The sequence below is a fragment of the Ammodytes marinus genome (assembly GCF_949987685.1).
Source record: "Ammodytes marinus genome assembly, chromosome: 2".
Lineage (NCBI taxonomy): Eukaryota > Metazoa > Chordata > Actinopteri > Uranoscopiformes > Ammodytidae > Ammodytes > Ammodytes marinus.
In genome coordinates, this window is record NC_137231.1 from 28,878,866 (window position 1) to 28,891,745 (window position 12,880).

A 12,880-nucleotide genomic window follows, 5' to 3' on the forward strand; every position below is an offset into this window, starting at 1 on the left:
AAAGCCACACATTTATGATTTCACACAAATGCTGCCAATGGCCGTATGTATCATCCCTGAAGGCCTAAGAAATTGGACGATCCTCCACATAAATTCTCTCAAAAGGTGAAGAATGTGTGTGCAAATGTGCAAAACAAAAAGGTTTTTGCTGATTCAGCCATATTTGGAGCTGTTTATTGCTTTATTTTACTATTTTCATTTGCATTGAAATGAAACCTGACAGGAGAGTTGCAGGTGCCAATCTGGGTCAAAGAGTGTCTGTAATTGGATCAGTCGGTCAAGGTGTTAATTTGGTGATTAAGTCAGTCGGACCATATGGCTCAAAGGCACAGCTACCACAAGGGGGAGCAAATGTCCCCTAAATCAACACCATTGGTTAAACTGCTGTTAGAACATTCCCTGCATTTCATTACCCATACTTCCCTTCTATTGAGTATGCCAGAAAAAGATTTAGGATGTCCCAATACATGCACGTCATTTGTAGTATGCTGAAAATACATAAATGCCCCCAGTAACTCCAATAGCATTTTGGAGTATTCGTCTTTATTCTTGACATTTCTCGACATAATTTTCTCCTGCGGCCCTAAGACTCTTCTGTACTTTAGTATGCAGTGAAGTTAAAAGAAAAAGTAATAACCGATAACCGGTTTCAAGGTGTTTGATAAAAGTCAGGGTTTCAGAACTGATATTATTTTCCTTCATACATTTTTAAGGTCCATCTTAACCCTTCATACATAGTGGTCACTACAGTGGACAGCGACTTGTAAGGCTGTCTTCTTGGTATTGAGTGTATAATTTCATTTTTTCATTTAACTTTTATTTATCCTCGAGAGACCAATTGAGGGGTGACCCTCATTTTCAATGACGTCGAGTCAAAACAAATTCAAAACAACAATACAAACAAAATATTCAATGCAAAAACATCAAATACACAACAAGTGAAGAGAAGAAAAAAACAAAACGAAACATTTACAGAGTGGGGAAGAGTGGCAGCAATTAAAAGGCATACAGTACAATATAGTCTAATTAAAACAGTTACAAGTAGAGTTTGGCAGATCCAAGATAGTCTGTTTAAATTGGCCAAAGGATATGAATGTATTTAGTTTAATTTTTAGCTGTAAGTTGTTCCAGGAGTCAGGTGCACTGAAGCTAAAAGCTGTCTTTCCCAGCTCAGACCGGGCTTGTGGGACATAAAGCATAAGCATGTCAGTGGAGCGGGTCTGATAAAGCCCATCTGAAACAAGCAGCATTTCTGTTAAATAACGAGGAAGCTTCCCAGTCAAGGCTTTGTAAATAAAAACATGCCAATGTGCATCACGTCTCTCTTTAAGGGAGGGCCACCCAACCTTCTCATATAAAAGACAATGGTGTGTGTCATAAGCATCTCCTGTGATGAACCTTAAAGCAGAGTGAAAAACTGAGTCTAGGAGTTTTAGACATGAATGTGATGCATGCCGGTAGACCACATCACCGTAATCAAGGACAGACATAAAAACTGCCTCAATAATCCTTTTCCTACTGAACAACGGGAAGGTGGCTTTATTCCTATAAAAATATCCAATCTTTTGTCGCAGACGACAGACAAGATTTTTTATGTGAAATGTAAAAGAGAGTTTTTCATCTATCCAGATGCCAAGATATTTATATTCAGTGACTCTTTCAATGTGAGATCCATTATTTGTGTGAATAATAAGATCATTAAAATGTATAGTTTTTGTTCTGGAGAAACACATATATTTGGTTTTGTCTGTATTAAGAACAAGCCTGAGGTCCACTAGACAGTCCTGCAGGGTGTTAAAAGAGCTTTGTAGGTTCTCAATAGATTGGTGCACCGAATCGGAAATGCAATACAGTACTGTGTCGTCAGCGTATAGATGGGCGTGACAGTTTTTTAGCGATGAAACAATGTTATTTATATAAATTGTGAAAAGAACTGGACCTAAAATTGAGCCCTGTGGGACACCATTTGTAACAGTTAAAAACTCAGATTGGTGCACACAAGCCACTTTAGTGGATTTGATGTTATTATTGTAGGCATTTGTATATTGTATTTGATAGTTTAAACATAATATATCGTTCAATGAGTAAGTTTGTTAAACATATTACTTCAGTTGAAAAATTCAATGAAAAATTATATTTAAAAAAAATTAAAACCTGTTCAAGTTTGTTTTGATTCATTTATGAAGGTGTTGAATAGAGGTCGCGATTCGGAAGAAAGCGTATTGTCAAAATCAGTGAATGTCTCCTCACTATCCAATACCTGTATGTGCTTTGTGTGCACTGAAACAAAAAAAATGTCTAACTACACTGGCCCCCTTTCTTTACATACCGGTTTACAGAGCCCAGGCTGTGTATTAACACCAAATTATTTTCCAGTGCACACAGCTAGCATGACGTTAGGAGATTTACTTGTTTTGAAAAAAAATATTTTGACAACAAGCATTTTCCAGAATCGCTGACTGCACCTTTAAACATGAATAGAACAGTAAAAAAAAATGGACAAGTAACATTCCGAAACACCAAAATATTTAATTAACAATGATATAAGAGATAAAGTTAAGCATTTTCACCTGATAAATGATTGGAAACTTGATCAATTAATTACATTTGCAAAGGTATTTGAGTATTCAGTTGCAGCACTGATCTGTTTAAATTTTTAGTTATTTTCTAACTGAAATGATATAACAGTCAAAGGCAGAGGGCACGTCTCTGACTAAAAGAAAGTGATGAATGATTCTTCAAAAGGCAAATATCTTGTGAGCAACAGACACTAACTTTTCCATTGACTTTCTAGGAAAAGAGAGCGCAGGTTAACATTACGTAAACTCCTTTGGAAAGCACTGTGTGTGAACTTCACCTGACATCCCGTCAAACTGGCTTAACCCGCCGCACACGCACACACACATACACACACACACGTTATACAAATGGGAACAATTATATTGTATGTCAATATCTTTGGGTTAAGCAAATAAGGATCTTAAAAAATGTTTAGGTGCCTGTTGACACTGAAGCAACGTGGCTTGGTTTGTTAAGCTGGATAAATATTAGAGGATTAATTAAGAAAAACCTCTTGGGACAATAAAACATGTAATAAAGTTCTACAAAATTATGAATTATGGATTTTGAGCAGAATCTTATTGTGATGACATGATCAGTTATTTTATATTATCATTTCCTACCCAAATTCTATTTGGAAATCAGGCACAATGAAGTACATGTAGATTTAATTGAGTTGTTTATCTTTAATGAGTTTTGTCTGATATTACTTAAAAACATTTGAAAAAAACTTTTTTGCAATAAACACAAATTTGTTCATTTTACAAGCGGGATTCTTGTGTTTAAATTTGCCTCTTATTATTCAGATTTTTGGACCAATCACAGGAAGTCAAGATGTTGAGAACGCCCTTGACCTGTTAAACTTGTCAAACGTGTGGGTTGTTGCTAGTCTGATTGTATCCCAACCCTTTTTGATTTGCTTTAGAGTTCTGGATTTAAATGCACGTCATATTGGGTTGTATTTGTGTGCACTGACCTTGGATACCAGCTGGATACAAGGGCAGATCACAGAGTACAATGTTGTTGAGACTGTAACATTAAATCAGCCTCAGTATGTCTCTGCTTTTCAACTTCAATCTAAAGCAGCGTCCTCTGCACCGGGCTTGTTTTGTCCTTTCCGTATCAGTTTGGGTTTTTAGCAACGAAATGTTGACGTCTTAAGGCTGAATCCAAATGTCTAACCTTCAGTATGTGCTTGTAATACATGCATTTTACTTTCCTCTATAGCCTTTACTTATACAGTCATATGAAAAAGTTTGGGAACCCCTCTCAGCCGGCATTATAATTGACTCTGCTTTCACAAAAAAAAGATAAAAGTGGTATGTCTTTAATTTACCAGGAACAGCTAAGTACTGGGATGTTTTCCAAACAAAGATTTTTTGAAAAGCAGTATTTGGTTGTGTGAAATAAAATAAAATGTGAAAAACTGGCTGTGCAAAAATATGGGTACCCTTGTGGTTTTGTTGATTTTAATGCCTGTAACAGCATGTAAAACTGATGACTTTAAACACAAAGTTGGTTGGATTATGTTGTTAAGCCTTGAACCTCATAGCAATGTCTGTTTAATCATGAGAAAATGTATTTTAGGTGCCTAAATGCAAGTTGCACTTCTCTTTGACTCTCTGCTGAAGTGAGACAGAATGGGACCATCAAAACTGCTCCCAAAAGATCTTAAAAACAAAGATTATTTATTATCATGGTTTAGGGGAAGGCTACAAGAAGCTTTCCCAAAGGTTTCAATTGTCAATTTCTACTGTAAGGAACGTTGTCAGGGAATGGAAGGACACAGGCACAGTTGCAGTTAAACCCAGGTCTAGCAGACCAAGAAAAGTACAAGAGCGGCATATGCGGCGGATTGTGAGAATGGTTGCACACAACCCAAAGATCACCTCCAAAGACCTGCAAGAACATCTGGCTGCAGATTGTGTATCTGTACATGGTTCAACAAATCAGTGCAATGTTGCCGGCTGAGAGGGGTTCCCAAACTTTTTCATATGACTGTATATTTCGGTATTATGATGTGGTTGATTAGCACCATTTTAATGAAGTAAATCATTAAACAATTTTCTCTGATGATCATAAATGACCTGTAACAGCAAACGAGACTATAGCGTAAAACAACACTTTGTTTATATAGTTATTATGAAGGCCTTTTCTTGGGTCCAAATCCCCAACAACTCAGACCAAACGATTTACAGCAGGCAGACCGGAAAATCCTGTGTTTATGAACGATATTTTATCAAAGTTTACTTTGCTTCTCAATCGTCATATTACCATTATTAATCTAACAGTCACATGTATAAATACATAAACTCATCGCGATGTCACCTGCCGTCTGTCTTTGCCCACGAGTGTCTGCAAGGTTTGCGAATTCCTAGTCTTTATCTGCATCCTGCTTTGACAACTTCCATATGTCAAGTTCACAAACACTACTTCTACCCATTGATCTAAAGGATATAATATATATACATATAACATTGTTAGCCTCATAGCATACTTGCCTAAATCATATTCACTCTACTCTATTCTACATCTACTCAACTCTACATTTACATTATCCTACCCTATAACCCTTAGATGTAGAGTAGATGTAGAATAGAGTAGATGTAGAGTAAAAGCAGAGTAGAGTAAATATGATTTAGGCAATTATGCTATGAGGCTAACAACAGGCTTATTGGTTCAATTTCAATTTGCCAATTTCCCACATGACTGTATCTGAAAATAAAAGATTAAAAGAAGAATTTCCCATCTTTCTTGACCGTGCACTACTCACCCCGTTCTTCTGTTTGAGCAGCACCCTGAGGACCTTTTCCACGAAGAAGAAGAGGTAGAAGCCTCCGAACACCACCGCAGACTTGGACACGTAGAAATCCTTCATCGGGTCAAAACCAAAGGCCTAGCATTCAGGAGAGAAGACAGTGTGTTAGCATGTGATGTCATATAGTACATTTAAATATATACAGGAATTTTTGCTTGACATCACTCAATGTGTATAATATTCTTTTAAAATTAGGTGTTAATTTGAAACAACTGCCAAAGCGTAACGATCATGATTTAGCAGGTTTTGAGAGCGGACAATGATTAGTGGTTGGAGAATTTCTCGTTTTGAACTATAATTTGATTGAGCTCGAACTTGAACACTATACATTAACTGGCAACGTCAGCCGCTGATCCAAATTCGATTTTTTTTTTTGTAGAAAATGTCTCCCAGTTTTACTTCTGTCCATTTTTAAAAGGTACTCCGAGGAACTTTCAGTATGTGTTAATTCTTTCACCCCCTTTTGGACAAAAGCGGTAGAGTTTTTACTTCTCCTGCTGTTGTTCCTGGGTGAGCGTACCCATGACAAAAGCATTAAGAAAAACTACCTGATGGTCTTGTTTGCTGTTACATGTCATTTATGATCACCAGAGGAAAAATTAGACTGTTTTAGAAATATAAAAAAATTCCTCGTAGCACCTTTAAATGAACAATGACATAATCTAGGGCTGACATGCTCTTAAGATATTGCAAAGATATTTCACAGAAGCTTCGAATCCATAAAGAAAACGGTAGAGACAGGATGAATTATGTATTTAAACCCCTCCCCTCCAGTAGACACAAACTTTCCATAAATCACACCACTTCAGCTCCGAGGTATTACAAAGTTTTTCTTATTATTATTCCACCCACCTCAGTTGATGCAATGAATTACACAACGGCTGTAAACCTTTCCATGATGATGGGTGTGTGTGTACTCTGTCTAGATGGCATTTAAAAAACGTAGACAGACAGTTTGTGGGTTATGACACTCAGACTATGAGCTTGAGCAGTTAAGCTTTCTTCAGTATCCTGCCTCACTTAACTTTCTTTTCTATATGAATTTCGATGCTAAATCTTCTCTGTCGAAACCAATAGTTAAGTCAAGGAAATCTTATGAGAGGGAGGATTCAGTGATAGGATTTATATACAGTCAGGGCCGCCCATAAGGGGTACAAAGTGGGAAAGCTTTCTAGGGCCCAGCCACCCCAGAGAATTTTTTTTTTTTTTGCAGATGACCTAACTTAGCCAACCTTTATTATGAACGCTATATTCGCAAGATAACTTTCTATAATAAAATAAAACATTTTATTCATTGTTGCTTGGGTAAAATATATCACATTTTATATTGAAAAACTAAAAATATCATGGGTCGTTTTTCAACCAAAACAAGCGTTAGCTATGTATTGATGATGAGCAAGCTAACCTAGCAAGTTCAGTGATGCCAGGACCTGGACATAAATCAGGGTACCAGAAAAGAAAGGAAAAAAAAGACGGAACTTTCAAGGGCTTTAGACCCCCGGAAAATTCCTTAATATCAGTATTTCTGCCAGCAGAAGTGGATTTTCAATTCAGAGATACTGTGATATTTCATCAAGTTTTGAGGTGTCTATGTGAGGGTGTTCTGCACATTATTCTGTATATTTTATCTATTATTTTCTAAGAAAATTTGAAAATTAAATATTTAGCCTTTAAACAAAGGTGGCAGATGGTTGTTATATTGATAAGGAAAGCCTCTGGTAGCAGTGCTATCATGGTTAACCCCCCCTACAGCATTGGTGTGTCTAAAAGCTTACATTACAGTAAATGTTACAGTAAATGTGCCAAAAAGCAGGTGCAGAGATCTTGCAAGGGCAAAACATTTCCGCTCCCGCACTGCGCGCGCTCGCATCGTCAGTATCTCTGCCCAATGTTATTTCCAGTAGCCCACCCTAATCTAACTGGCTAGAACCGGCCCTGTGTACAGGTATGTGTTATGTAGGAATAAGCGCATCATGCACTGATACAAGTTCAGTATGAGTAAAGGGGGCCCAATGACTGGACCTTTTCAGGGGCCCAGTCATTTGTCTGGGCAGGCCTGTATACAGTAGATATATCTCCCACTGAAATGTTGCTTAACTGTTTCTTAAAGGCAAACTATGCCGGTAATATGTGTGGTTGCATTAGATACATTACAGGGGATGCTCAGAATCTTAGGAGTTGTTTAAGTTTTTTAATTGTATATGACTTTTTTATAGTTACTTTGACATAAAGTTCCTCATTCTTCTAGTATAACCGATTGTTTTCGTTAATCTACCAGCGCTACCTTTAGATTACCTAAGAATTGATAGTAATCCTGATTTTCAATTAAAATAATTACAATGGTCTGCCTTATTCAAAATCTAATTTTCCTTTGCTTGTTTCTCAACTCATCTTAAGATAACTTTTGCTGGGAAGGAATGGATGTGTCATAATTGTGTTAGATGTATTCTTATACACAGCAATAACTCATCCTCCGAGTTCAACCTGCATAGCAACCCGTGCAGCGAGGGCCCCGAGTGAAGGAGCCCTTGAAGCTAAGTGAGTCGGCTGCACACAGTCAAAACCGAAATGATTGGCAGGGGTATGACTTAAGGTTACTTAAAGTTACTTTAATGAAACCAGCAAGCTAAAAAAAAATAATCCACCGACAATGATGCCTCTTATACATAGTCTTATTATCTTCTGGGAGAAGCCTGTGTCATTTCCATTTATCAAGCTTGCTGGTTTCATAAAAGTAACTTTAAGTCAGAATTTGCCAGGGGTATGAATAATTTCGGTTTTGACTGTAGATCGTATATATATATACACACATGATTGCACTATTGCACTATCGACACTTAAGGACTTGGACTTTTTAAAAATTGTATTTATATATAAATATATTCTATTTATATATATATTCTATTATATTCTATTCTATCATAAAAGGTCGTCAGATGCTGCGTCGGTCGGCACTACCTCTGGGATGAGCTGAAACAGGGCGTTGGAGTAGAGCGTGCCAATGGCCAGGGCTATGAAGAACAGCAGCAGGCGCTTGTAAAAGGTTTTCCTCATGAAGGGCACAACGCAGGCCCCCACCAGCGAACACAGAGAGATCAGTGTCACACACAGGATCCCATAACCCCACACTGATCAACGGCAGAGGAGAAGGAAAGAAAGAGAGAGAAAAGAGAGAGAGAGGTAGTTAGTGGGTCGAGAAGTGATTTTTTTATCAGATTAATCACCAGTGTAAAGAACCCCAAAAATAATAATAAACAAAAAAAATTGAAAAAATTATTGAGAACAACAGCCAGTTATATCCCTGAAAAGAAAATGGAAGAATTGAATGAAATCAACCTGAGAAAAAAAAAAAAGATTTTAAGTATTTCAAGTGACAACAGGTTCATTTGTGCATTGAGAAAAAAGATTCAAAGAAGAAGAAGTGTATGACACCACCATTCATTTGCATTTGAAGATAATAGTTTGTTGTACAGTACAATCAGTCCTTGACGACCCCATGCATTTATTGTGATATAGAGAGGAGGTGATTAAGGTAAAATTACAGTTTACAGATTCCTTGTACACACACACACACACACACATGCACGCACGCACACGCACACACACAGCACACTCTCTCTTTGTCTTAGTCCACTCAGGTGCATCTGTACCACTATCCTAGCCTCAAGATACACACACTAGCAAAACAAAAGGGGGCAAATTACAATTACAAAATGAACCCAACAGTAGCATACCCAGCAGCCCTGCTAACAAGGGGTCACATTTCAATTTGAAAGATGCTTAAGAGTGTTATGCTGCATATCTCCTGGATTATCTTGCACAAACTGAAAATCACAAATCACAAAAACCCAAACAACATTGAGAGAACCACTGTAATGTGGTCTGTATATCGTGCAACATGCTGCATTGGTAAAAAGACAAGAGATGAAACGTCTTTCCAGGAAAAAAATCTCATAGCAAGATCTGGCCTAGATCACAATGCCGGGAAAAAGGTAGACAACACCACACAACCCCCAGATGTTCGCTGATGCGGTGAGGGCACAGTGAAACCAAGAAAAGCCTTCTTCCACAGTGGTTATTAAAAGTCCTGAAGAACACCACACAGAGAAAACAAAGGAAGGAAGTGGAGGAAATGGATATGACCACAGGACAGACAAAAGAGCGCTCGCAGAAAGGTGCACCAGTTTTCGAAACAGCCATGTGTTGATACAGTGAGCTAGAAAGGGAGGGTGTAAATCGCTGGTTTGATAACAAACCCATATATGATAGGATATTTGCTGACATCAAAAAGTCTTAGATGATATGACTTTGATTTGATTAGATTCAGGGGCTTGTGTTCAATATGAGACGCTATCTTATGCCCATTCAACATAAACTGATACATTTATATAAAATTTTGATTTTCCAATTTTATTTCTGAGCTTTTCCAGATATTTTTATGAAAACCAATCAATTTTTTAATAGAAATAGTGTCACACAGACACAGATTGTCAAAATAAAAGCCTATATGCACCGATGTTTGGGTGTTGCATCGGTGCAATTCGATTTTTATCGATGAAACACCCCAACTAGAAAAGGCATGCAAATTTGGAGGTTTTTTTGTGTATATTCTTGTGTTTGCTTCTATGTATTTTACTTATTGCATCGCTTTGCAATTTGTTTTATGTTTACCCTTCGAATCAGTGATGATGATTTTTATATGAACACAAAAAAATGTATAAAAAGAACAAGAATAAAAGCATGTTTAGATGTGTGGAGAGCTGTATGGATAAAGGTGTAGATGGCCAGATGTGCGTATGAATGTCAAACCTCAGGCAGCAGCTGCAGAACGGCAGTGGAGTACAGCGTGCCAATGGCTAGAGCGATGCAAAAGGTGACGGCGTACTTCATGAAGCGAGTCTTCATGAGAGGCACCACGAAGACTCCCGTGAGCGAGAAGGCATTGATCACCGTCACACTCAGGAAAGAAAAGCCCCACACTGGTGGTTTGATCAAAATAAATGAATAAATAGATAAATATGTAAAAACTAAAAGACAAATGTTGACAGAAATACACAAACAATGGCAAAACAGCTGATAGGGACGGTTGGATGGAAGAGAGAGGCAGGACATTAAAAAGCTTAACTTTCTGCCTTTTCCTCAGGCTAGGATGAACCGATTTCTAAAATGTTTGCACATGTATATAGGATCTCAGAGTTCAATACACCTTCATATTCCCACCGGTGAAGTAGGTCTTTAAGTGCCATGCATAATGTGTGGGTACTGCAGCTGTAAATGCAGCTTGGGCTAAAAGGACATTTATTTTGGGATCGAATTATCACAATGCTTAATTTTTGTGTTACCTTAAAATCATGTCAGAGTTTAAATATTAATCCTAACACTTCTCAGATCTGTATCAGATGTTTTGGAATGCAAAGAAATAAAGTAAAAATGAACTTGCATTTCAATGCTACTGTACATAAAAAAAAGTGTAAAAAGTGTTGTTCTGTTGCGATATACTGGAAAGTTTTACCACTTCTAAACACTTTAACCCAAAGCCTTTAACTAAAACAAATATTTTAATAAGGAAGGGAGCCTCACTTTTTGATTGATTTTTTTTTACAACTCAGATCTATGAAACTAAGGGGTCAATTGGACATTGCTTTGCCATTTAAGGGTTTACAAGCAAGGAGAGGCAAGGCAAGTTTATGTATAGAGCACAATCCAGACACAAGCCCATTCAAAGTGCTTTACAGGGGCATAAAAAACATCAAGATTAGACGCGGTTTAAAGCCAAACACATTGGTTATTTCTGTCTGAAGTTGCGGCACCTGTAAAGTTAAAGGGGAAAAAAAAGTTAATTTAAAAGGTTAAAAGTTTATTCCGTGATGCGAGATCATTTCTCACCACACTGAGAAAGGGAAAAAAACAATAGATGATGGAGGCAGCAACAGCAGACTACTCCGTAAGTCGTATAGGAACAACTCAAGCCTATAGGAAAGAAAAGGCATTAAATAATGTTAAAAAGGAAACAAAAGTGGACAAAACAAAATGCCATAAATGGTGTTAAATCTTCTCATAGTCCAAGAGAAAAAGGAGGGGACCCAATTCTGAACCTTGGGGCACGCCATAGAAAAATATTCAACTTTTTCTCAATGGAAATTGAAAAATTGAGTCAGCGATTCAGCAGAAAGCTTGTTGTCAAAAACACTTTTTTTTTTGTCAAAATCAATGAATATCTCCATAAATCCTTCCTCTACCTGTCTGTACCGTGTTGTGCAAATATGTAAACTAAGGGGCCGTTTACTGAGCCTTGGCTGTGTATTTACACTGGATTTTTTTTTTACAGCTCACACACAGAACAGACTTGTAGCAGATTGTGAGGAGATATTCCCTGATTTTGACAACAAGCGTTCTCCAGAATCACTCACTCCACCTTTAACAGCAGATACTAGGAAATGAGCATCAACACTTTTGAAACAGTTTCTTGTTAAGGGAGGGCTCGGTTTGACTTCAACATAACCAATTATGTGTGTTGATACTGATCCTATGCAAGTAAATACATCTCTGAATAAAAAACGTCAAAGGCATTATATTATAGATAGTGGGGGAAATAAACTTGGGTTCAAAGTAATAACTGGAATTTTTTGTGAGCCGGCTTAACAACTCTACAGAACAATAGGCAAAAGTTTTAAGACCATATAAAGCTAGTAAATGCATTGTTCACGATTGCCATTTTCACAATTCGTTTTAGTGGAAACTAACAAAGAACTATGAACACGTCAGCTGCAGCCTTTTGGGAAAGGGCATCACACATGCTGACCAAATTCTACAAGTCTGTCATTAGCTAGCTTTTTATAACAGTCTCAAAATAATCACACTGAAAGGGTTCGCCTACAATGAACTGCACATTAAAAAAAATAAAATGACATTGGATTCAGATGCCAAAATAGCTTGAAGGGCTCTTAAGAAACGTACTTACTGTGTGTGTGTGTGTGTGTGTGTGTGTGTGTGTGTGTGTGTGTGTGTGTGTGTGTGTGTGTGTGTGTGTGTGTGTGTGTGTATGGAGTTACATTGTGTCAGCAGCAGCTAAGGAAATAAGATAATGTTGTATCCGTGATGCTTTCCAGTGTGTGTCTGACTTAACCTTGGTGAGATTTCTGCTACACATCGGGCATGCCCACTGGAGACTAGAATATGGAGTCTAAAAGAAAGGTGTTGGTTTCTTCAAGCTGAACTAAGAAATGCAATCTGAGCGTTGGCTAACTCTTACTGTGCATGCTTATTTTGGCTTACATCTCATCATGATATAACTATCTCTAGGCAACAAGGAAGACACACTCAGAACTGATGGAGACATATTTTTTCATTGCATAAGGTTTCCATTGGTGACACATTTAACTGAAACGTAAGGTTGTAAAAATTTAGAGAGCAAATAGAGATGAAGATACAGTTAGTCATTTACAGAAGTGACAGTAACGTACTGTACTCACTCAATGCAAAAAGTTGTAAAATGTATTGAAC

The 12,880-nt window shown here is 37.4% G+C and overlaps 1 protein-coding gene across 2 annotated transcripts in view; it reads right to left on the reverse strand.

Annotated features, from left to right (window-relative positions):
* The window catches only part of slc39a14 (solute carrier family 39 member 14), a 33,298-nt gene that overhangs the window by 6,753 nt on the left and 13,665 nt on the right, over positions 1-12,880 (reverse strand). The window contains exons 6-7 of one of the 2 annotated variants that reach the window (XM_080036962.1): positions 8,336-8,505; positions 5,333-5,455 (exon numbers count right to left, since the gene is read on the reverse strand). In XM_080036962.1, the coding sequence (XP_079893088.1) occupies positions 5,333-5,455; positions 8,336-8,505 (293 nt within the window). Of the gene's footprint in view, positions 1-5,332; positions 5,456-8,335; positions 8,506-10,186; positions 10,357-12,880 lie in introns of both variants that reach the window. The other variant, XM_080036963.1, reaches the window with a different exon arrangement.